At 36.4% G+C, this 22,607-nt stretch overlaps 1 protein-coding gene across 1 annotated transcript in view; it reads left to right on the forward strand.

Moving 5' to 3' along the window:
* LOC140138676 (potassium channel subfamily T member 2-like) overlaps positions 1–22,607 on the forward strand; it is a 222,648-nt gene that overhangs the window by 118,824 nt on the left and 81,217 nt on the right. Inside the window, 6 exon segments of the mRNA XM_072160422.1 lie at positions 7,014–7,127; positions 10,219–10,254; positions 12,877–12,985; positions 13,949–14,023; positions 19,852–19,935; positions 20,822–20,916. Of these exon segments, the coding sequence (XP_072016523.1) occupies positions 7,014–7,127; positions 10,219–10,254; positions 12,877–12,985; positions 13,949–14,023; positions 19,852–19,935; positions 20,822–20,916 (513 nt within the window).

The following is a 22,607-nucleotide window of genomic DNA, read 5'->3' on the forward strand; positions in this document are numbered from 1 at the left end:
CAGTACCATATGATGGGCAATCATCACCATAGATAGCTTTCATTTCATCATAGATTTTCTGAGCATTGTAGGCCTAACCCTTCAAATGCAGGAACTTAATCACGCTGCATGCCTCAATTTTCACCATTTTAAAGGTTATGCGCTACTGCCCATCTAAGCGCCACCTGTAAAGAAAGTAAACATACTCATGAGACCATTTTTGGACCATAATGTACATAAGGACCAGTAATTACACTGACAAAATTTCATCGATATAGCTCCTTCGCTTCTGGGTGATGTCAAAAACTTTTGGATACCCCCTCGTATTAGCTTCATTTAGTTAAGGCTGTATAGTGAGTAGATGGGAAATTTAAGTCTTCAGAGTTAGTTTAGTATTTCATATACCAATATTTACTCTGGTAAAAAAGACTGGGTTAAATTTCTTTATACTGTAAGGAGTGATGCAGAAACTGCTTTATATATCTTTTTGTATTGATATCATATCATATACCACCAATTCAGAAATGCACTCAATCCTTGTTTAAATTCTGAATATTTTATTATTTAAGTGCTTTATTAATTTCTGAATTAATTTTGTTTACTATATTGCATATTACCATTGGAAACTAATATCTAATATTTGTTCTCAATTTATGTGTTTTGATTGAATTATTAAATGAAGGGAGGAAGAAAGGAAGGAAGGGAGGAGAAAGAGAGGAAGGGGGGAAAGAAGTGGAAGAAATGAAGAAAGAAGAATGATATGTTTTGATAAAAGTGTACTAAGCTATTTAAAGCAATTAAAAATGTGCTTATCTTCATTTGATTTTATGTAGAATACGTACTGGTAACTATTTCGGTTATCAGAGCTTGGCGCTTAGCTCAAAAACTATTAAGACTCATCATCATTTAATATCCATCAAAGGCATTTAACAACTTGGGGTAAAAAGTATAATCTTTTCAGAAAATAGAGGTTATCCATGTTCTATAAGCTGCATATATCCTATCAGTGACTGCTATACCTTGTTTAGGACTTCCAGAAGTCTTGCATTGAATTGGTTTGAATGAGGAATACTACGGAAACCAGCACCTTTTGTTAGAAGTCACACTTGAGTAAAGTGGATAACCTCTATTGCAATTGAAATTTAAAGAAATAATGTTCAGGTCTTATTGTAAAAAAGTAAGGTTCAACTTCACTCCTTCTATGATTCACTCAATGGATTTTTTTATTTGTAATTAGATATTTCCAGTAGAAGACTCCATGATATTTCAGCACAAAGAGATGGATTTAATAGATCATTCCACACTGCTAGTTGTTTTATTTTAACCCTATATGAAAGAAGCATCAGATCAATGCTATAATGCTCCATGGTTTATATACAGGCTAAATGTTAAATTATGTCTAACAATAAAGATGTTCTCAAAAAGAATTCATAATTACATCCACTTCCCCTACATGTAGAAGGAAACATGTCCTAACATTGACAACACATCGAACAAAGCACATCTACCTCTTTGCAAGTCTTCATGCACTTTCACAAACCATCTATATTATATTATTGATGGCTTCTCAAATTGAAAACGCCCCTGGGAGAAATGTGTAAAAATACTGCTCTCTGAATAAGAAAATGAGAAACGTATGAGTATGGTTTGTCAGTTTTGGCAAAGGATGTTTGAAAATATGAATATTAATATTTTGGGTTGAAAGAGGTTTGGGGGTAGGTGAGAAATGCAGATGAATGGGCCCAATGACAATAATGAGGAGGAGGAGAATGAGGGTGCAGGGGAAGAAGAGGATGAGGAAGAAGGAGATGGTTATGATGATAATAAATAAATGACTGATGCAGTGAGGAGGAGGAGGAAGAGGAGGAGGAAAAGGAAGAAGATGGTTGTGATAATGAGAGATTGATTGGTCATCCCAGGTTAAGTAAGAATTAAAGACCCATTCAGTGATCCCTCATGGAAGGGTAAAAAAATAAAATTGTTCATAAATTGCTTAAAAGTGAAGGATAAGTCATTCAAATTATCATTTGGTATTTTTGAAATGAAAAATTTGGCGGAAGGGTAAAAAAATTAAAATTGTTCATAAATTGCTTAAAAGTGAAGGATAATTCATTCAAGTTATCATTTGGTATTTTTGAAATTAAAAAATTTGCAAAAAACAAAAAAACAGCAGTATTGACGAAGTTGAAGCCCCATTCAAATACATTTAGCGAATTTATATAAGAAAGAAAGAAAGAAAGAAAGAAAGAAAGAAAGAAAGAAAGAAAGAAAGGAAGGAAGGAAGGAAGAAAGAAAGAAAGAAAGAAAGAAAGAAAGAAAGAAAGAAAGAAAGAAAGAAAGAAAGAAAGAAAGAAAGAAAGAAAGAAAGAAAGAAAGAAAGAAAGAAAGAAAGAAAGAAAGAAAGAAAGAAAGAAAGAAAGAAAGAAAAGAAATGAATGATGATGAGGATGATAATTATGGGTATGATTATTATTATGAAGATGACTCAAATTAAAACCTGTTGCCATAGAAACACTTCAAGCATTGATTAGTATTCATTCAAACAATATAACCTATTTCTGCACTGCTTTTTTATTGAGAAGTTATTTTCAAATTGTAAAATTAAATATCATTATGCACTCAGAAGTGACGTAGTAATACAGTGATTCAAATCTATAATCTGGGTCAAATTTTAAATGCATCAATCAATTTACAAAGTCATTTGAAAATTAGGTGCAATTAAATTGAAGTGAGTGTCACACAAGTGTGTGTTATTTTGTTGATGAAGCAATTTATGATTTTCAAATTAATGAAAACCGAAGACAAATCTAATAAATAAGGTACAAAAAGAAAGGTGCTACATGTATATAGCTTTCAATTTTTGTGCAGTAACTATTTAGAAAATCTTTTTGAAATACAAAATAGCAATTGTGTTTATTTGTGGAAACTTGTGTTTAAATGATAGTTGTTTTAACCATGAAACATATTATCAACAAGCAAGCAAAAAAACAAATAAGCCTTCAAAACCTAAAGCATATCCTCCACAACTTCTCCTGTAGAAGATTTAGCTAAAGTCATCCACAGAGGGAGTATGAATTTTGAATAGAATGGGTAACTTGTATTTGAAAAACTCACTCCAGTTGTGGAAGATATAGGGAAAGCTGTAATACAGAGGGGGTATGGATTTTAAAATGATTTATTCTGACCAATTACATTTGAAAAACATACTCCCCCTTATGGGAGATATTTCCAAAATCTTCCACGTGGGTAGTGTGGATTTTAAATGGAATAGCCCATTTCCAGTACAATACTCCATGATATTTCAGCACAAAGAGATGGATTATTTTTTTAGAGCAGGTGCTTTAAAAAAAATTATAATACAGGTCAGACTTATTAGACATATCATGTTGTTTTATTAGCCATATAGGTGGAAGTGAAAAGGCAAGTAATGGTCCAAACTTTGCTTTGAATGTTTTTTTTGTTGGAACAACTATCTTTATAAAAAAGGAAAATGAAAAGAGCATTAAGGGGTACTACACCCTCGATAAATTTGTGTCTATTTTTGCATTTTTCTCAAAACTAATAACACAGTGGTAACAAAAGTTATGTATATTATAGGGACAAGGAATCCAATTACTACACTGGAATTTCAGTGACCCAAGACAAGCGGTTTGTTATTTATGATAAGAAATAAGGTACCACAAGGATGTACCTCGTTTCCTATCATATAGACTGAACCGCTTGTCTTGAGTCACTGAAATTTCAGTGTAGTAATTGGATTTCTTGCCCCAATAATATACATAACTTTGACTACCAGTGTGTTATTATTTTTTGAGAAAAATGCAAAAATAGTCACAAATTTACCACAGGGGTGTAGTACCCCCTTAAGATACCGTAAAAGTGGTAACTGCGAGTGTAATTGTTTACGCTTTGCTGATTTTAGACTGCTTTGCTTGCTTTTAAGTTAATGATGTTGAGGTTTCGTAAATAGACTTATACGTAAAGGAACATGTTCATGCATTTTTTATTTTCACGGTAACTGTTAATGCAAAGGGCACGAAAATGAATGTTACAGTATGACTTATTTAGCCTTGTATGAGGAATTTGACTTGGAAATTTATTTGAAAAAAGGAAAATAACAGTGTATTCTGCATTGTATTTTGAATCACCCACAACTTTGAAACATCATATTTTGTTAGCCCTTACAGGAGAAAGAGAAAACTGAAACAGAAAAAGCAGAAAGAGGAATCTGAATAAAATGCAAGCAATACTACAGTGGTTAAGGTTTTTGACACGCAGAAGTGAATCTAATTTAGTTTGTAATATAAGATGGTGCCTGCGAGCAATACAAATAAGCAATGCTACATTTGCATAGGTAGCTGTCTTAATTTATGATAAATTACTGATTCCTGCCTTAAGTCCGATTCAGACTCCGCATCGCAGTGCGATGCGATGCTCTGATGATATAAAATTGAAATCTGAGCCAGGTTTTTACGAGCTTGGCGGTGAAAATTCTCATCGCGCGGTGGAAATTTTGGTCTGTGATGTAGTTGGATTTTGTTCCCCTTTTTTGCATCGTGCTGCGATATCGCAGTCATGGACACTTGTGATTGGCTGCTAGAAAGTTTAAGGTTGGCATAATGACCATAAAAGAAGATGCAGACCCCGCCTGCTTTTCAAAAATGTACATTTTAATTTCATCGCGCCTAGCTGCGGTGTTTTAAAAGCATCGAGTCTGAATCAAAAATGAGCACTTTATCACTTTTTTGGGGGAATTAGAAAAGATATAAAAAGATTATAGTACTTCTGGAGAATCAAATTGGGACTGACAATCGTATTCCCAGCGCCAATTGGAGATATAAATTTTAATGAGAATTGATTTGAAATTTAACTTGGTACTCTAGGTCCATAAACATGAGTAGGATGTTAATCTTTCCCTGGAGTCCTTTTTAGAGGGCTGTGTTTTCAGAATTCTAGGAAGTCCCAGCAGTAATTGGAGATATAAAATTTTAATGGGAATTATTCATGATGCTCAGTTTCGGGCAAATGGAGAAATTATGAAGAATATCTCTAAAGGCTTTGTTGTGTATGATTTGTATTGAAATTGTTAGTTTATATAATGAGATGCCTTTGTAATGGCTCATTGGGCTATTCCATTTAAAAGCCACATTCCCCTATGGAAGATTTAGGTAAATACTCTGACAGAGGGAGTATAAGTTTTGAATAGACAATTGGGTAGCTTTCATTTGAAAAACTTACTCAAATTGTGAAAGATATAGGTAAAGCCATAATACAGGGGGAGTATGGGTTTCAAAATGAATAACTTTGACCAATTACATTTGAATAACATACTCCCTCTGTTTACGGTATTTCCAAAATCTTCCACAGGGGTAGTGTGGATTGTAATTGGAATAGCACATTACACTGTGAAAATGCTGTGTAAAAGTTTAAACAACATTGTTTAAGGTTAGCAACTATTTTAAACTGTTCCGATTTGGTAGTTCACAGCATTTTGTAAATGGTACTGAGCTTTGGCAAAACCACTTGCATTGATCTTTTCATAGCGTGTGTGTAGAAGAATTCAAATATCGCAGATATATTTTTGTAGGTCCTGTGGTTATTGAGATATGTTGTTAAGAAGGCTGAAACAACAACACTTTTGTATAATGTACATAACTTGTTAACAACAATAAATCAAGCAAGTTTTCAAAGTATATGATTTGTAGAATGAAATTTTGCAAAACATCCAAGTGTTATTTTTCAATAATATAATTATTGATGCAGATAATGAAAATCGCTTAACAGGTCTGAAATGCCACAAAGGTATGACTCCCTGAGTGGTGTCAAATGAAAGTGAAAAAGTAATAAAAATAATGACCTCACCGGGGGGTTCACTCCTCATAAGACTCGGTCAATATTCCTATTTTGGGTCTATATCTCAAAATCCCAAGAAAGTATGACACCCCAGGTGACAATGGTATACCACAATATACTGCTGAGCCCTATGGTTCAGCTATGGTGCAGTAACCGCTCTAGTTTACTGACCATTCATACCTTGGTCATTTCAAATGCACCTGGAGATTGCTATAAAAGGCATTTGGCACAAAGGAATAATCTAATGTCCATTTGTAATTTCAGATACTGCCCTCAGCAGTACAAATTGCAATTGGGCCATTCCATTTAAAATCCACAATCCCCCTGTGGAAGATTCTAAATTCTTCCACAGAGGGAGTATGAGTCTCAAATAGAATAGACAATTGGGTAACTTCCATTTGAAATACTCACTCCACTTGTGGAAGATATATTAGGTAATACAGGGGGAGTATGACTTTCAAAATGAATAACCCTGACCAATTACATACGAAAAACATACTCCCCCTGTGGAAGATATTTCCAAGATCTTCCACAGGGGGTTGTGGATGTTACATTGTAAATGGAACAGCCAATTACTACATTTGCCTTAGTACACAATCCTTTGAGGATTAGTGTCAGTGAATTCTAATTATCCAAGAAAATGTCATCCTAGGAAATTACATCCAAGACTCTAAAGAAAAATATAATTGTGTTTTGCCCTGCTGGGCTGTTTTCCATGAAATCTCACCTAAAAACCCCCCTATATACAGACAGTTGTTGAACACCTTGCCATATATTTAGTAGGCGGGCTGAATTGTGAAGAAATAAATTTTGGTGAGACTTCTTGGTGTAGATTTTTCATGTGTAGCATAGCAAAAGTTGCTAAAAGTACAAAAAAGGCTTTAAAATGTTAAAGTTAAATTTTAGGGTGGGGAGACTTTTCATAGGGGGCAGCTTCCCCCTTGGCCCCTGGAGATACCACTGGTAAGCCACTCCTTTTTTGTTTTTGAACTTGGGTGCTGTCTGTGCATAATTATAACATTCACAACATATCTTTCCAGTGGTTTTGTGTGTAAGTTTCCTTCCCAGGTACAATTTAGCACCTGTGGCTGTAGATTATTAGTTATATACATGCAAGAATATAAGTTATCAGACAAACTATAATGTTAGCATTTTTTGTCTTTGCATTTTGTATTTTTCAGCAGATTTTGTAATTTTTCGTCAAGTATCCCTCCACATCATGACCTCAGCAGTCCAGATGAATCACAAGACATAATCAACTTTACCACAGAAGCAACACTAACAACAGAATTAAGGTAAGCAGACCCCATAGAAGATATCTTCCCAGAATCCTTTGCAACATGATACATCACCTCATTTCATCAAATGACACTCCCATTATACTTTGTACAGATTTACTTTGCTTTCATTTTGATAATAGACTGGCTAAATATGGGTTGATAGGCATATTTTGCAAGATATGGATGTGCCCTGTTGATTGCGAACATTGTGTTACTATCGACCCATGTTGCACTAGATAGCAAATTAGTGCAGAAAATTTAAATGGGGAAATGCATTATGGGAAGTGTAGGATACATTCTTTGAGCAGACCCCTATAGCAAGGATTGTGGGAAACAGCCCAGTAGTCTGAAGGATCATTAGTCCAAAAAAGGGTTTGATTAGGGTTAGGGCATTTTAGTTAGGGTTTAGGGCATTTTAGGTAGGGTTTAGGGCATTTAGTTAAGGTTTAGGGCATTTTAGTTGGGGTTTAGGGCATTTTAGTTAGGGTTTAGGGCATTTTAGTTAAGGTTTAGGGCATTTAGTTAGGGTTTAGGGCATTTTAGTTGGGGTTTAGGGCATTTTAGTTGGGGTTTAGGGCATTTTAGTTAGGGTTTAGGGCATTTTAGTTAGTGTTTAGAGATTTTAGTTAGGGTTTAGGGCATTTTAGTTGGGGTTTAGGGCATTTTAGTTAGGGTTTAGGGCATTTTAGTTAAGGTTTAGGGCATTTAGTTAGGGTTTAGGGCATTTTAGTTGGGGTTTAGGGCATTTTAGTTGGGGTTTAGGGCATTTTAGTTAGGGGTTTAGGGCATTTTAGTTAGGGTTTGGGGCATTTAGTTAGGGTTTAGGGCATTTTAGTTGGGGTTTAGGGCATTTTAGTTAGGGTTTAGGGCATTTTAGTTAAGGTTTAGGGCATTTTAGTTAGGGTTTAGGGCATGTTAGTTAGGGTTTAGGGCATTTTAGTTAGGGTTTAGGGTATTTTAGGTTAGGGTTAGGGATAAGCTTAGGGTTGGGGTTAGCATTAGGGTTATTGTTAGGGATAGGGTTAGGGTTAGGCTAAGGTTAGGGTCAGGATTAGAGTCTTGGAGTTATGTTCAGAGTTATGGTTAGGTTAATGGTTAGGATAAGGGTTTCGGATATCGGTTGGGGTGAAGTTTATGGTTAGGGTAAGGATTATTGGGGTTTGGGACTAAAATAATGAAAGGAAAATGGGGTTCATGATGAAAATCATCAACTTTCCTAATAATACAGTGTTTTCAAATATTATGCTGGTAGTTGATTCTATTCATGAACATGTAAATTACTATTAACCTTTAAAAATTTGCGTAAACCACTTCTTTACTTTTCAAACATTTGGTCACAATCAGTTTCTTAAAGGCATTTTTATAGGGTGCTTTTGATCTCAACACCTGCTTGCATGTAAAGTACAGTAAGAGCTAGTAAGCCAAAGAATTAAGATACCAGTTGTGTTCACCCATGTATATCCTAAATAAAGACAAATAATGTCAAAATTAAAACAAGCAGCCAAAACCTGTACTCTTTAGCTCTGATTTAAGACCTTATTTGTTAAAATTGGTTGAGAATTAAAGAAACGGTAAAACCGAATGAAGAAACAAAATCAAAAGTTGCACTTTTGTGTTCTAACTTCTAATCAATGAAAGCACAAGATTTTCCTTTCGCTTTGCCCATAAAACATTATTTTAATGTGCTAATCAATGGAAGCATAACGCTAGTTCTCTTGTTTGCAAACACTTTGTGTACAAATCAATAAGCCATGCGATGGAGCAATTAAACTGCAACTATTAAATTGGCATCTTCCTTGGGTTTTTGGATCATCGTGTTTTTATTTCTTGAACAATTTCAACAAATGAGGTCTTAAATTCGAGCTAACAGATGGAGCTATTGGCTGCTGGTTTCAATTATGATATATCTGTCTTTGTCTAGGATATACAGGGGGTGAACATAACTGGTACCTTAATTGATTTTCTGATTTGGTGAATTGCTGATAGTGTCTTTATTGTTGATTCTATTACCCCCACGACCCATTATTCAAAATCGCGCACTGTGATTTGTTGAAACGCGTCACGTGATAGACCATTAATTAGCGATAAAGTGTCAAGGGCAACGAAATTTATGTTCTTCTATCATCACAGCGCACAGCAGAGCGCACAGCACACCTGCTTATGTAGGGGAGAATGGAATGTCAGGGGTGTGTTATTGTATGTGCATACCTGCTTATGGGGAGAATGGAATGTTAGGTTGTGTTATTGGAATGTGCATACGCTTTGGCTACGCGTGTGCGCCTCCACCTTGAGGTAAACAACTTGAAATATTTGGGCAAAAAATTGATATTTTCTCTTTAAATCACACTATTTTGTGGTAATAGAATAGAAATAAAGGGTGCAGCATTATCCCTTTACATAAAATAACGTGTCCTCGGCAGTAAAAAGCGTTTAAATAATGGGTTCGCTGCGCCTCACCCATTATTTACGTTTTACTGCCTCGGACACATTATTTTCGTGTAAAGGATCATGCATTACCCTTTATTTCTTAAATAATTATGTTCACTGCGCAAATAACTTCATCAGGATTGTCAATGATATATTAAGTTCAAAATTGTTAGAACAAATTAATACAATTTTGATCTTACATAGCCTACCTCAATCAATGATAGTTTCGTGCTAACACTTAACACCTTTTCAAATTGAATGACCAATCCCTGCACCTCGATGGCTGCTACCTGCTGGAGCTGACGTTTGTGGCGCTGTTTGTTTTAGGACTCGGTCATATATGTGCGGAAGAAAGTAGTTCCCTTTGTCTCTGTTGAGTGTTGGATAAGGAAGAGGTGGGATTAGTCATTCAATTCGAGAAAGTGCTAAAATTAGGCATATTTCCACCACTTGGATATTTAGGGACTTTTAGTATGTCATTCTAGGGACATTATGGAAATGCATTGTGGTAAAAAAAATTCTGTTGCAATTTGTTTGAGGTCAACCATTACTTTGCCTGGACTATAAGTGTTAGCACGAAACTGTCATTGATCGAGGTATGTAACATCAAAATTGGATTTTGTACTGAGAATTTTAAACTTAAAATTATGTTCACTGTTTTTTTTCTCTTCTCTCGCAGCAAAGTAACACCAGATGAAGAACTTGACATAAGATGGTAAGTAATAACTAAATGAAACAAAAATTAATTTTGAATAGACCAGAAGAGTTAAATATATTGTAGGCATTTATACAGAGCTTTTCACATGTATCAAGGCCCTTTAGATTTACTCCGCTGTCATTAAAATATGTCGCCTGCCATATAATGCCCATGGCATGCTCATAGTATGAACATGCCATGGGTATGATTCATACCTTTGGGCAGCACTCAATGGACAATATTTATAACAGCTTCCCATTTCACCCTTGGATAGAGAGAGGCAAGTGAGGTAAAGTGCATTGCCCAAGTACACAACACGATGGCACCGTCGGGCTCAACATCGCAATCCTCCAATTGCAATGCAAAGCCTGTGCTTTTCCACCACCGTGCCCCCATTAGAGTTAAGATGCAGTAATACAGGGTGTCCCAAAAAAAAGAGGCCCCACATTGCGCCCTCTTTTTCTCTTATTTCTGAAACGTTGATCAAATATATTTTGGTATGTAAAGAAACCCTAAATCGTTAGCTTTAATAAACCAAAACAATTATTTCAATCAGCTCACAATTTTTGACGATATGCCCTCTTTAAGAAATGTACCCGTTTTTTACTCTGTCCACGGATGAGGTTTGGCTACATCAAAGATTTAAACGAAACACACGGTTAATGACATGGATAGATAATATCATTAGTCTTGGGAAAGCATTCACTATAAGCGAGGATCACCAGCTAGCTTCAAACATCTTTGCTACCCAGATTACTGCTGCATTCGCAAGTATCCGGCGCACAAGGCCTTAAGGATGGTACGCAACGCAATTAATGCAATGAGAACTAGGGCTGAAACCTGTCGGAGGCAACCAGGTAGAAGGCAGAGCAGCACAGCAAACTCACTTCAAAATAACCAAAGACAAACTAAACAGCCCTTTTCAGGGCTACCTTTTATTCCAAAAAGAGAAATGACTTATGTTGTCAATAAAAAGAAAGCAAGAAACGAGAAAAACATAAGTAATTGCAAATATAGCAAAAGAAGTCCCATCCCGCATCAATTTCGCCCACATTAATGACACTTAACAAAATCCATAACCCATAAGCCCACCGGTAAAGCCCATTCCCTTAAATAAAGTTGTTATTTTATAAAGTTATCATCGAGGAATGTTTTATATTCATGCATGGTATATGCACTTTTCAATCTTTGAAGTAGCCAAACCTCCTCCGTGGACAGAGTGAAAACGGATACATTTCTTTAAAAGGACATATATTCAAAAGTTATGAGCCGATTGAAATAATTGTTTTGGTTTATTAAAGCTAACGATTGAAGGTTTCTTTACATACCAAAATATATTTGAGCAACTTTTCAGAAATAGGAGAAAAAGAGGGCGCAATGTGGGGCCTCTTTTTTTTGGGACACCCTGTATATAAGAGCTGTCATAATAGGCTATTATATTTGATCGAAGTAGGGCTAAGAAATTGTTTGATTGGCATAACCATAACATACAAAGCAAATTAGGTCAGGTTTTATTTTAATTAATTTGTTTTGGTAAAAGATAACCAAATCTGATCTGTTTTTGAATACTAAAAGACTGTGATACACACAGGATAGCATGAACATAGAAATTCAAAACATAGTAAAGGGAGGGGCAATGGCGTATCAGAGTCAGTTGTGTGTGGGTGACAAATTGAACCAGTATAAAAGGGCAGTTCTGGTTGATTTTTGTCTGGTAGATGATGCTGGGCAGCCAGTTCGGAGGGGGAGGAGACCCCCAATATACTACTTTGTAGGTACCTAGAGAATATAAAAGTACAGACAGAAAGCAGAGGGGCATCGAGTAAGTGGAAAAAATGGGAGGACGGGTTAGTGCAGTGGTCTTCTCACTCACTTCTAACCACTGCAGCCGGGATCTATTCCCCACATTGCCTTGTGTAAGTTTGGTTGCCGATCCATGCTCGTCCTCGCAGCTTTTGCGTACTCCTGCATCTAAAATCACGGCTGTTTGATGTATATAGAATTGGCTTCATTATTAACTAAATGCAAACTATAGATGGCGCTATTTATCCTAAATCATATTTCTTTATTTGTGAGGGTTAGGTGATTAATACCGCCATTAAAACAGATGGAATAGGTGAAACAAGCAACAAGGAAATTTTATAAACATATTTTATTAAACAATAAAAGGAATTATTTGTATTAAAAGCTTGAAAGGGTAATTTCCAGTAACTAAATAGCGCCACCAATTTTGGCATTAATAGATACATTTTATGTCCGAAAAAGCTTTAAAAAATACTATAAAAGTGAATAATTTTGTAAAAGAGGGGAAATTTAAGTTGAGAACGACTCAAAAGCATCTGTATACATTAGCACGATATCACCTTTCGCTGTTTAAGCCTAAAATTTGGTTGTACATGATGTTTTGTTTGAAAATCTAATAAATGATCCCATCAAACAACCATGAAATCGGACCTCTTCCCATATCCCTGTCCTGACATATTCGGTTGGCATCCCTTGAATTTAGCTGAGCACTATGGGCTTTGCCTGGCTTCAGCCGAATGTTATAAATAAATGTTGAAAACAAGATAACAGAAAATAACAAGTTATGAATACTAATGAATACTAGTAATTGGTTGGTATTTCTACGACTGTTTACAGGTGTCGATTATGGTGGGTACAGAGACCAGACTGGCTGTGGGCCATACAACTCACAATTGCACTTCTCAGCCTGTCACAAACATTTTTGTTATTATATTTACAATACAAGGTATGTCTTGATAATAATAATAATTAAACTAACCAGGCTCATAGCCAAGAATTTTTTTGTGGGTGGGGTGGGGTGGGGTGGTTGAGGAATTTCCAAAATGTAGACCTTTTTCTCAAAAAAGAAATTTGCTCATATGCCTAATTTTTTCTAATTTGATCCTTCTAGTGTACCGTACATTTTCACATTTCCCCCTGAAAAGTGGACCACACCTTGGCTACAAGCCAGATGTACAAGCACAAGTCTACTTCTGATTGCAGAAATGTACAGCAGAATTTTCTTGGTTTAAATTTGTCAATCTTCTTCGCTAAATGAAACTCGATATAGTTCAAGCTTAATATTTATTTAGATCTAACTGAATTCACAAAGTAAGACACAAACTATCGGCTTTTACCTTCAGATATTCTCCCTTTTCTTTTCTTTTTGAGCCAAACAAATGGGGTTACACAACGATTGAACGAATACGAATTACCTTAATAGGGAGTGTAGATTTCAAATGGAGTCACCCATTTAGGAAACCCCATTTGAAAGTCACTACTTTTGTGGATGATTAAGGACATGTCTTCAATAAGGAGTGTATATCCCATTGCAGAATCCAGTCTGCCCTCAACATCATGTTAGGGTTGGGGTTAGAGGGCACACTATATTTAGCAATTACACTTTATATGTGACACGATCTGGTCCATGGGGGCCAAAGGAGGCATTTTTGAAAATTGAGTTACTGTAATTATTACATTATACATACAATAGGCTATCATTTACTGAAAACACCAAAGGTCTAGCATACTTGGTTCTAAAGTTAATATGAAGTTTTTTGATGCCTATTTTCTTATTGTTTTTTTACTCCACATTTTTTTACCTTTATATCAGTTTCAAATTTCCCGCCTTTGGCCCCCATGGACCAGATTGTGTCACATATTTAATAAGGTTTCACATTAATATTCATATTTTTCATTTTTCCAACAGGGCAACATTTATCAACAGATTGTCAACAAACATTTCTTCATGGAGATGCTCACTTCCTTCCCATTTTTATTGACCGTAAGTTGAAAGTGAAATTTCACACAATAATGTTTTTTATAATGTGCAATTCATAAGCTTTCAGATACCGTATTTCGTCAAATAAACGCCCCCCGGGGGCGTTACATTTTTATTCAAGGTCAATTTTAGAATGATAATTCCTGTTAAAATCATTAGGTAAACTTCTCACGCTAAAATGACGAACTATGAACTAGAAACACTGAATTCTGGTTCACTTCCAGGTTTCCAATCCAGATTTTCGCCAAAAACTGACGCTATTATCGCCCATATGGGCAACTTGGTAAGGTTACTACACAAGATAGCATGGAAATATCGGCATTTTTGAAACATCTTGGTTGAAAAATTGGTGGGGGAGGCGTTTATTTGAGGGGGGCGACTATTTGACGAAATACGGTATATCAACTTATATGCAATAGGAACATATTTGTGCAGTGTTATTTTCACTCAAGCTGTTTTACTAAAATTAAAAATTGAAAGCTTTAACCCGACTCAGACCCTAAACCTAACTCTGACTTTTTAAAAAAGGGTAAAAAAGAGCAAGAAAAACGTTAAGAGTCCCACGTTACATCGCATGGTAAAAAGTGGAAAGAAACTGAACAAAAAGGTGTTGTTCAACGATGTTTTAATATAAAATAATAATTCACTGACGTTTCGTACAAAAGTGCTTTATCAAAGTTACTGCATAATACATTCAGTTCAGTTCAGTTTTATTTTCATCAAATTCCAACCATACATATAATTACAATATAAAAAGGCTTTTACAAATATCGGATAATATAATGTGAAAATGATGAGGATGCCACTGAAACACAGGGCGTGTTGTAGTGATACCCTTTACAAAATTCATTATTAAATAATAAAGAGATAAATATAGAAGGATAATAAATACATTTATGAAGATATATGTGCCTTGTGGTTGGGTATAAACTTACTAGCACAAGAGCTATGTTTTCAATGGTAAAATATTTTAATATATGTTATTAAAATAACATTGTATTATTCGGTGTAGTCAAATACTAGATTCCTAGTATAATAATACTTTACCTGTTTTCTAGTCAAATTTGACCACAAATTACGTCATATGTGACTGATATAGGAGGGTGATTTTTAGCTCTTTTTAGTTGACCATTCTCTCTTTACATTCTATTGTAAATGCTCTAAACAGCTCTCCTTGAAGGCTCCAGAAGAGCTATTTAATGCTCTCCTGCAAATTCCAAAAGAGAGTCCCTGAAAATCAGTTTAGTAGTGAGCCAATTTGGAAGTTTTGTCCCCTGGCCCTGGTACGCCCCCTGTAGATGAGTGCCTTTTTACTGCTGCAAAAACATTTTACATGTCGAGTCAGAGTATATTTGAATTGCTGAATTCAATGATTTCATGCAGCAGAAAATGTTTTGAAAGCACTTAAGAGAGCGGAGTAAAAGCATGTAAAAATAGAAGCACTAAGTGCAAACTATTTTGGGCATCCTTTTAATAATTATGTATTTGAGGAAAAAAAAGATTTTTCTTGATAAAGATGTAACTTTTTCTAAATATGGATACTCATAACAATATATTCTTTAAGTGATGCATATTACATTGTTACATTTCGTGCTGTAAGTTAGTGCTAATGCACGTTCAATTTTGAGCTGTAAGTTTTTAAAAAGAATATATGCACAGATTTAGTCCAGTTGACACCCCCATAGGCCATGTACACCAACCTTGCAATAGTTGGTACTAGATGAAGTTTTTTTCTTGATTTGTGGTCTCAAGGGGTCCCTGAGCAAATTTAGTTTAGTTGCCAAATTGGCAACTTTGGGCAACTCTCGTAATTTGCATAAATCCAATATGGCTGCCATCTGCCATCTTGAAAATACAACTTTTGGGCCCCTTGCCCAAAATTAATATGCAATTTATCATTTCAAGGGTTTTTTGGGGCAAGGAACCCATTTCTGGAGTTACTATTCTCTTAAAAGGTCGGGATCAGCTCAAATCCAAGATGGCCGCCATCGACCATCTTGAAAATGCAACTTTTGAGCCCCTTACCCAAAATTAATGTGCAATATATCATTTCAAGGTTTTTTTTGGTGCGAGGAATCCATTTCTAACGTTACTATTCTCTTGAAAGGTCGGGATCAGCTCAAATCCAAGATGGCCACCATCCGCCATCTTGGAAATATAACTTGCTCTCCAAAACTAATGTGCAATATGAGCAAGCCATATCTGGGGAATAATAATTTCATCAAAGGATGGGATTAACTCAAGTTCAAGATGGCGGGATCAGCTCAAATCCAAGATGGCTGCTAGATGCCATTCAAAATTTCTCGTAAATAACCATAGTATGAAATACATTTTCCATTTTTTAATTTGGTTGTCACTGGTATTTATTCCCTGTACTTCGCCTGCTCTTATTAAATGTATAACGTCACTTTAATTCAATAGCTGCATCCGTTACTAATAAATCTGTAGAGTGTTATATAAATCTTAGGTAAGAAGCATCTTAAGCACTTATAACGGTACCATGAAATGCATCAAGGTAACTCCAAATGCTCTAAGATCTAACTCTTATCAATACCTTTTTATTTCATGATTTTGGGCCAATATCCTATCAATTCCCTAAATATCTGTGAGCTTTAAGGATTGTCTATAGTCCATAATACATAAATTGAAGTTGTCTATTTGTTATATGTAATAAAACCTTTACCCGTAACTTGATATATGTTATGTGTTATACACAATACCATAAGTTGGTGTTTACTGTCACTCCCACTCATCATCCAAGTCCATGCCACCGTCATCTTGATCCAAAATACTGTCTGTCTCATCATTCTCCTCTTCATTCTCGTCCTCATCATTCTCCTCTTCGTTCTCGTCCTCATCATTCTCCTCTTCGGTCTCGTCCTCATCATTCTCCTCTTCAGTCTCGTCCTCATCATTTCCATCATTCGTTGCGTCTTCAGTCACTCTTTTGGTGTAAGGATTGCAGCACACGTCTTCATCACATTTGCAAAATGAAGTACATGTGAGATGCTCCTTGTGACAGCTGCATGCCTCGGTCCCGCACTTTCTTTCTCGTGCTTTACTGTGACACCAGATGATGTCCATCAGCTCAGGTGGTGCTGGATCCACTTGAGCAATGACAGGCACAGGGGTGTCGTCCTTGATCTGCCAGCCAAACTTTGTGATATCTGCTGACTCCTCAGGAGGGGCTTGCTGATTTGCAGACTTCCACAGCATCACCTGCAGATGAGCACGAAGTACATGAAGTGCAAAATTTACAGATATCGGCAGTAGTGCCATAATTTTGTTTGTTGTCTTCTTCTTGTTAACATGGACTCTACGACATCTTCTGTGGTGGAGCTAACTTCACCAAGCGCATTCGCCAGACCTGGGAAGTCTCCGACAAGTAAAGTATTCAGCGCACTTGTCTTGCCTTTGTCACAACCACTAAGAGCATGCATTCCAAGCAGCTGGAGAGACTTGGGTCCTAGGGTGGCACATGTGGCATTGCTATTCAGGATTGTTCCATCCCATCGTTCCATTTGCACCTTGCATTGTAGCTTTGCCCAATACACCCAGTAGACCAGTAGGACAAACACATCTCTATCATCACAGAGGATCCTTATTGTGTTCTGTCCAGAGTTGGCAGCACCAAGAACATAGGACACAATGGTAATGTCTGCCTCGTCATGCTCCATCAATGTGACTCTTATCACATTCTCTCCCAAGTTGAAGGTACTTAAAAAAACACACTTCCCAACTTCTTCTTGTTGTTTGTGCTCTTCATTAGAGCTTCTCTCTCTGGTAGAGTACTAGTAATAGCGATTTCATACTCTATGACATCCTCGCCAGCCCTACGCAACCTCTCTTTGACAGAGATGCCCTGGTATTTGTCGAAGACAGGGATTTTCTTTGCTCTGTCTGGATAGCGATCTATGCGAGCTTGCAATCAGATCTGAGGGACTTCCACCATAAGGCCACACAACATGGTACAACAGCTGTGATACATCCACGATGATAGTGTCAACATCATTTTTGGGCGAGATCTCGATCACACCAAGACGTTTGACAATATCTGATCTGGCTTGGGTTTTTTGCGAAGGCAACCGAATTCATCAATTAGGGATGAAGGCACAGCACAGAGCTCATAGTTGAATATAGACCTAAGATCCACCTGACGCCGTTTACTAACCATTATCTACCGGAGGAAAATTGTCTCGAAGTTCATGGGCTTGATCTTGTTTGCTCTTGCTTTTTTTAGTTTGCGCATCGGGCTACTGATAGCATTGTAGAATCCATCTGGAAGACTAGCTTTGAATTCCACTTCCATCTGTTTTCCAATTGTGAGAGAATCTTCTACATTCACATCAGTAGATGCAATTTGTCCACTGACATGATTATACAGCTGAGGACGAGTGTCTTCTAGTGGATGAGGGTACTTTCCTCATACTTTCGATCTTTGGCATCCAGTTTACGTCGGTGATCCAACTCCTCTTTGTGCTTCTGAGCAGGATGGGCTGTTGTAGTATCAGAATAAATTATGTCTACCCTCTCTGAAACATGGACAGTAATAGGAAAGGCATCGATCCATTCCGAGACTAATTTTGGAGATAACGTCATGCCTTTAAGAGCTCCTTTACCAATCTTGATAGCAGTTTGTTCTCCAAACTGACTGATCAGCAGAGACAGCATTCCAATATCCATTATGGTATCGGCAAACGAGGTCAGCTATGTCCTCAGCATTAAGTGTGCGCATCTCCAGTTTAGGTACTATACAAGGGATGTACTTTCGGGGCAAAGGGTTCACAGGTTACCAGGCTGTGATCTTCAGCTGGACTTAATCTTTACATGAGGTGGAAAAGAAACAGGAAAGTTATTTTTCATATCCATCTAGCGGATCTAGACTTTTAAGACCGAACAAGAAACCCATAAATGAATTACTCAAAGCAGACAACCCCTGAAATGATATTGTACATTAGCTTTGGCCAAGGGGTTCAAAAGTTATAGTTTCAAGATGGTGGATGGCAGCCATCTTGGATTTGAATTGATCCCGTCCTTTGAGGAGAACAGCAACCCCATAAATGATTCCTCATACCAGAAAACCCTTAAAATGATATAGTATACATTAGTTTTGGCCAAGGGGTTCAAAAATTATATTTTCAAGGTGGCGGATGGCAGCCATCTTGGATTTGAGCTGATCCCAACAACAACCCTCAAAATGGTTTCCTCGGACCAAATAACTCTTAAAATGATGTATCACACATTAATTTTGGTCAAGGGGCTCAAAAGTTATAAAATCAAAATGGCCATCGGCGGCCATATTGGATTTATGCAAATTACAAGAGTTGCCCAAAGTTGCCAATTTGGCAACTAAGCTAATTTTGCTTAGGGACCCCTTGGGATCACAAATCAAGAAAAAAACTTCATAGTACCAACTATTGCAAGGTTCGAGAAATGTCAACTCGACTAATTGTTCACTGTAGGTTCACACTTTATTGCACCTAATTTCCAGATTTATTATGCGTTACATTGTTAATGTTTCCCCTGCCGAGAATAAGCTAGAAAGCCGGTTTTATGATTTTTATTTATAAATTCTCTCTAGCTTAACTCTCCTCACGCGGGTGTCGAAGTTTCAATTTAAAAAAAAATTCAAAATTTCAGAAATGTAAATTTTCATGACCATATTTTGAGTACAAACAAGCCTAATGTTGTTTCAGTAGTTCTTAAGATAGCTCTTGATATTTTGAGAAAATATTTCAAATTTTGAACTTTTTCCATTGAAGGGCATGGCTAGCATGCAGAGCATTAAAATACATAATCAATAATTAGATTTGATGGTTTTTGTTTTTCAGATTTTCTGGAGACCTCTTCGTCAATTCTTCATCCCTGTGTTCCTAAACTGTTGGCTGGCCAAGCAGTTACTTGAAAACTTATTTGTAAGTAGAAACACCAAATGGGATATTCCATTTAAAATCCACACCACCCCTGTGGAAGATTTTGGAAATATCTACCACAGGGGGAGTATGAAATTTAAATGGAATGGGTGCATTAGGCAGCTCCATTTGAATTTCATACACCCTCTGAGAAAGATTCAACCTGAATCTTCCCTTGAGGGAGTGTGAGTTTCAAATGGAGCTGCTAATGTGTTAATTCCATTTCAAACTCATACTCCCTCTGTGGAACATATTTCCAAAATCTTCCACAGGGGGAGTGTGGATTTTAAATGGAATAGCCCAATAGAGCCCTGAGTGGTAAGAAAGAAGTTCCCATGCAGTAAACACATACAAGAAATAATTGAACATGTTATAAATGTACTATAAACAAATTTTGGTTTTGGTGTTGATAACATTTACATAAATTATAGTGTTATGGAGAGTGTTTTTGAAAGGTTGGTACTTGAGCCAGTTTGACTCCTTGACCGTGTGTCCTGAACTCGCCACCCTTAGCGTTACATGACAAATATTATGAATTTTTACACCAATCGGGTTTCTAATTAGATTATCTCGACAATCATCAACCCTAAACTAGCAAAAGTATACATTTTTGGAAAGCTGAAAGCATAAGCAATTCAAATATATACATTTCAACTCATTATACAGGGTGACCTGCAAGTTATACAGGGTGGAATAAAAAAGATTTTGATAAAAAATGGGTCATCAATATAAGAGCACATTACAATATATAAAATGAATGATTAGTTTGAGGACATTTTTACATAAAAATTATGAAAATAGTGCAAAATTTCTTACTAAAGCATTCTGAGTGCTTAGTAAAACGAAAACTGTATATAAGGTATTATGTGTTATTTTTGTCTTATCACAGAATGACTTGCATCGAGTGATGCAGAAACCCCACTCAGCCTTACAACAACGCCTCATGATTTTAGTGGCAACAATATTGTGTCTTATTTTTACATGGTAAGTAAACCACACCCACTCATAACAGAAGAGCTTTCATTGATGGATCAACAACTTCCAGAGGAGCTGTGGTGGCGCTGGGGGGCATTGGGCGACATTCAACCAATCTTGGACTTTTCCCTAAGTAAACCACACCCATTCATAACAAAATAGCTTCTTTGGTGGAGCCACAACATTTAAAGGAGCTGGTGGTAGTGGTGGTGGGGGGATTGGAGGACAATTTGAGTACATTTTTAACTTCATTTCAATGATTTTATCGGTATCTGGGTGCCAGGTTGAGCTTGCCATTTTTATTAACATCTTTTCGATTAAGGTACCATTTTTGAAACCATAAATGAGAGATATACTCTCATATCGCTACCTGGCATTGTTACTTGTTTTTTGTACCCGTGATAAACAACTTGAAATATATTAAAGTGCCCCCAATCTATACTGTTGGATAGAAATAGTAACATTTGTTTGTTATCTGTGCATGCATGTATGTAATTTTGCTGTTGCTGTGTCTGTGAATGCATGCTTTAGTGTCGATGTTGTAATAAGTTTTTGCTAAGTCATGATTTATAGGACATGAAGAGGCTGGGTCAGCTGCATTTCTATATTTCTCCTGCATGACCAACATGCAGACCCGGGATGCAGACAGGTCTAGGTCTCAAACAACCTCATCTGTCAGGAGGCTCAGGACACAGTTCTTTAACCCCTATAGGCTTGTGTTCATGTACATTACATATTCTTATTGCTGCAGCCCCCACATGTACACTGTTGTCCAGTACTTCCTTGGTACTCTAGAGTACCTGTGTGTGTACAGTACACACATCAGAATCACATGCATGTACAGTATGCACACTGGTACTGGACTGGTGCTACACTGGTACTCTGGAGTAACCACAGAGTAGCTGGGCAGCATTGTACCTCTGGAGTTGGCAGAAATAGGAATCTGGTAGTGATACTACGAAAATTACATTTTAAGTACACAAACTCATACACCACAACTTGAGGTTATTGTATGGAGGCCATTGAACTGTACACTTTGAAATGAGAGTATTTAAAGTATGTCAGAGTCCACCATCTCTGGTCTACTTCTATTGCTTCAACTCAAGTACTTCAAAAGGAACTACATCTGGCATGATGGGCAGATGTTGAGTTGTCATGGGAACCATTGTAAGTTAATACTTCTGACCGAATTTCATGATCTAAATTTCATTCTAAGTACACTAAGTAAAGATACAGATTATTAATTCAAACTGTTAACCTAATTTTACAAACATCTTATATATACACAGAAAAAAGTGATTAATGCTTTCTAGGCATGGATGTTTATCCCACACATCTTATATATACAGGGAAAAAAGTGATTTTAAAATGATTAACATCAGTCCATGGAAAGCATCAGATCAGAGAACATAATATACATACATGCTTTCCGTGGACTGATGTTTATCATCTTCCTTAAGCTGCAGTGGCTTAAATTGTGGCCTACATTTTCCTATGTCTTATGTGCTATTTGAATTCAATTACATTTTGAAGAGAAGTGACTGCTTCCTGGACAGATTTTGCAGATGCAATAATATAGACCATATTATATTTATAGTCGAAAGCCTTAAAATCACCTGTCTCTTTAGTTACTTCAATGAAAATTGAAATTTACAATCTAGGGTATATTGCAAATCCCAAATAATAGTTTGTACAACTTC

Source organism: Amphiura filiformis, chromosome 18 (assembly GCF_039555335.1).
Source record: "Amphiura filiformis chromosome 18, Afil_fr2py, whole genome shotgun sequence".
NCBI classification, from domain to species: domain Eukaryota; kingdom Metazoa; phylum Echinodermata; class Ophiuroidea; order Amphilepidida; family Amphiuridae; genus Amphiura; species Amphiura filiformis.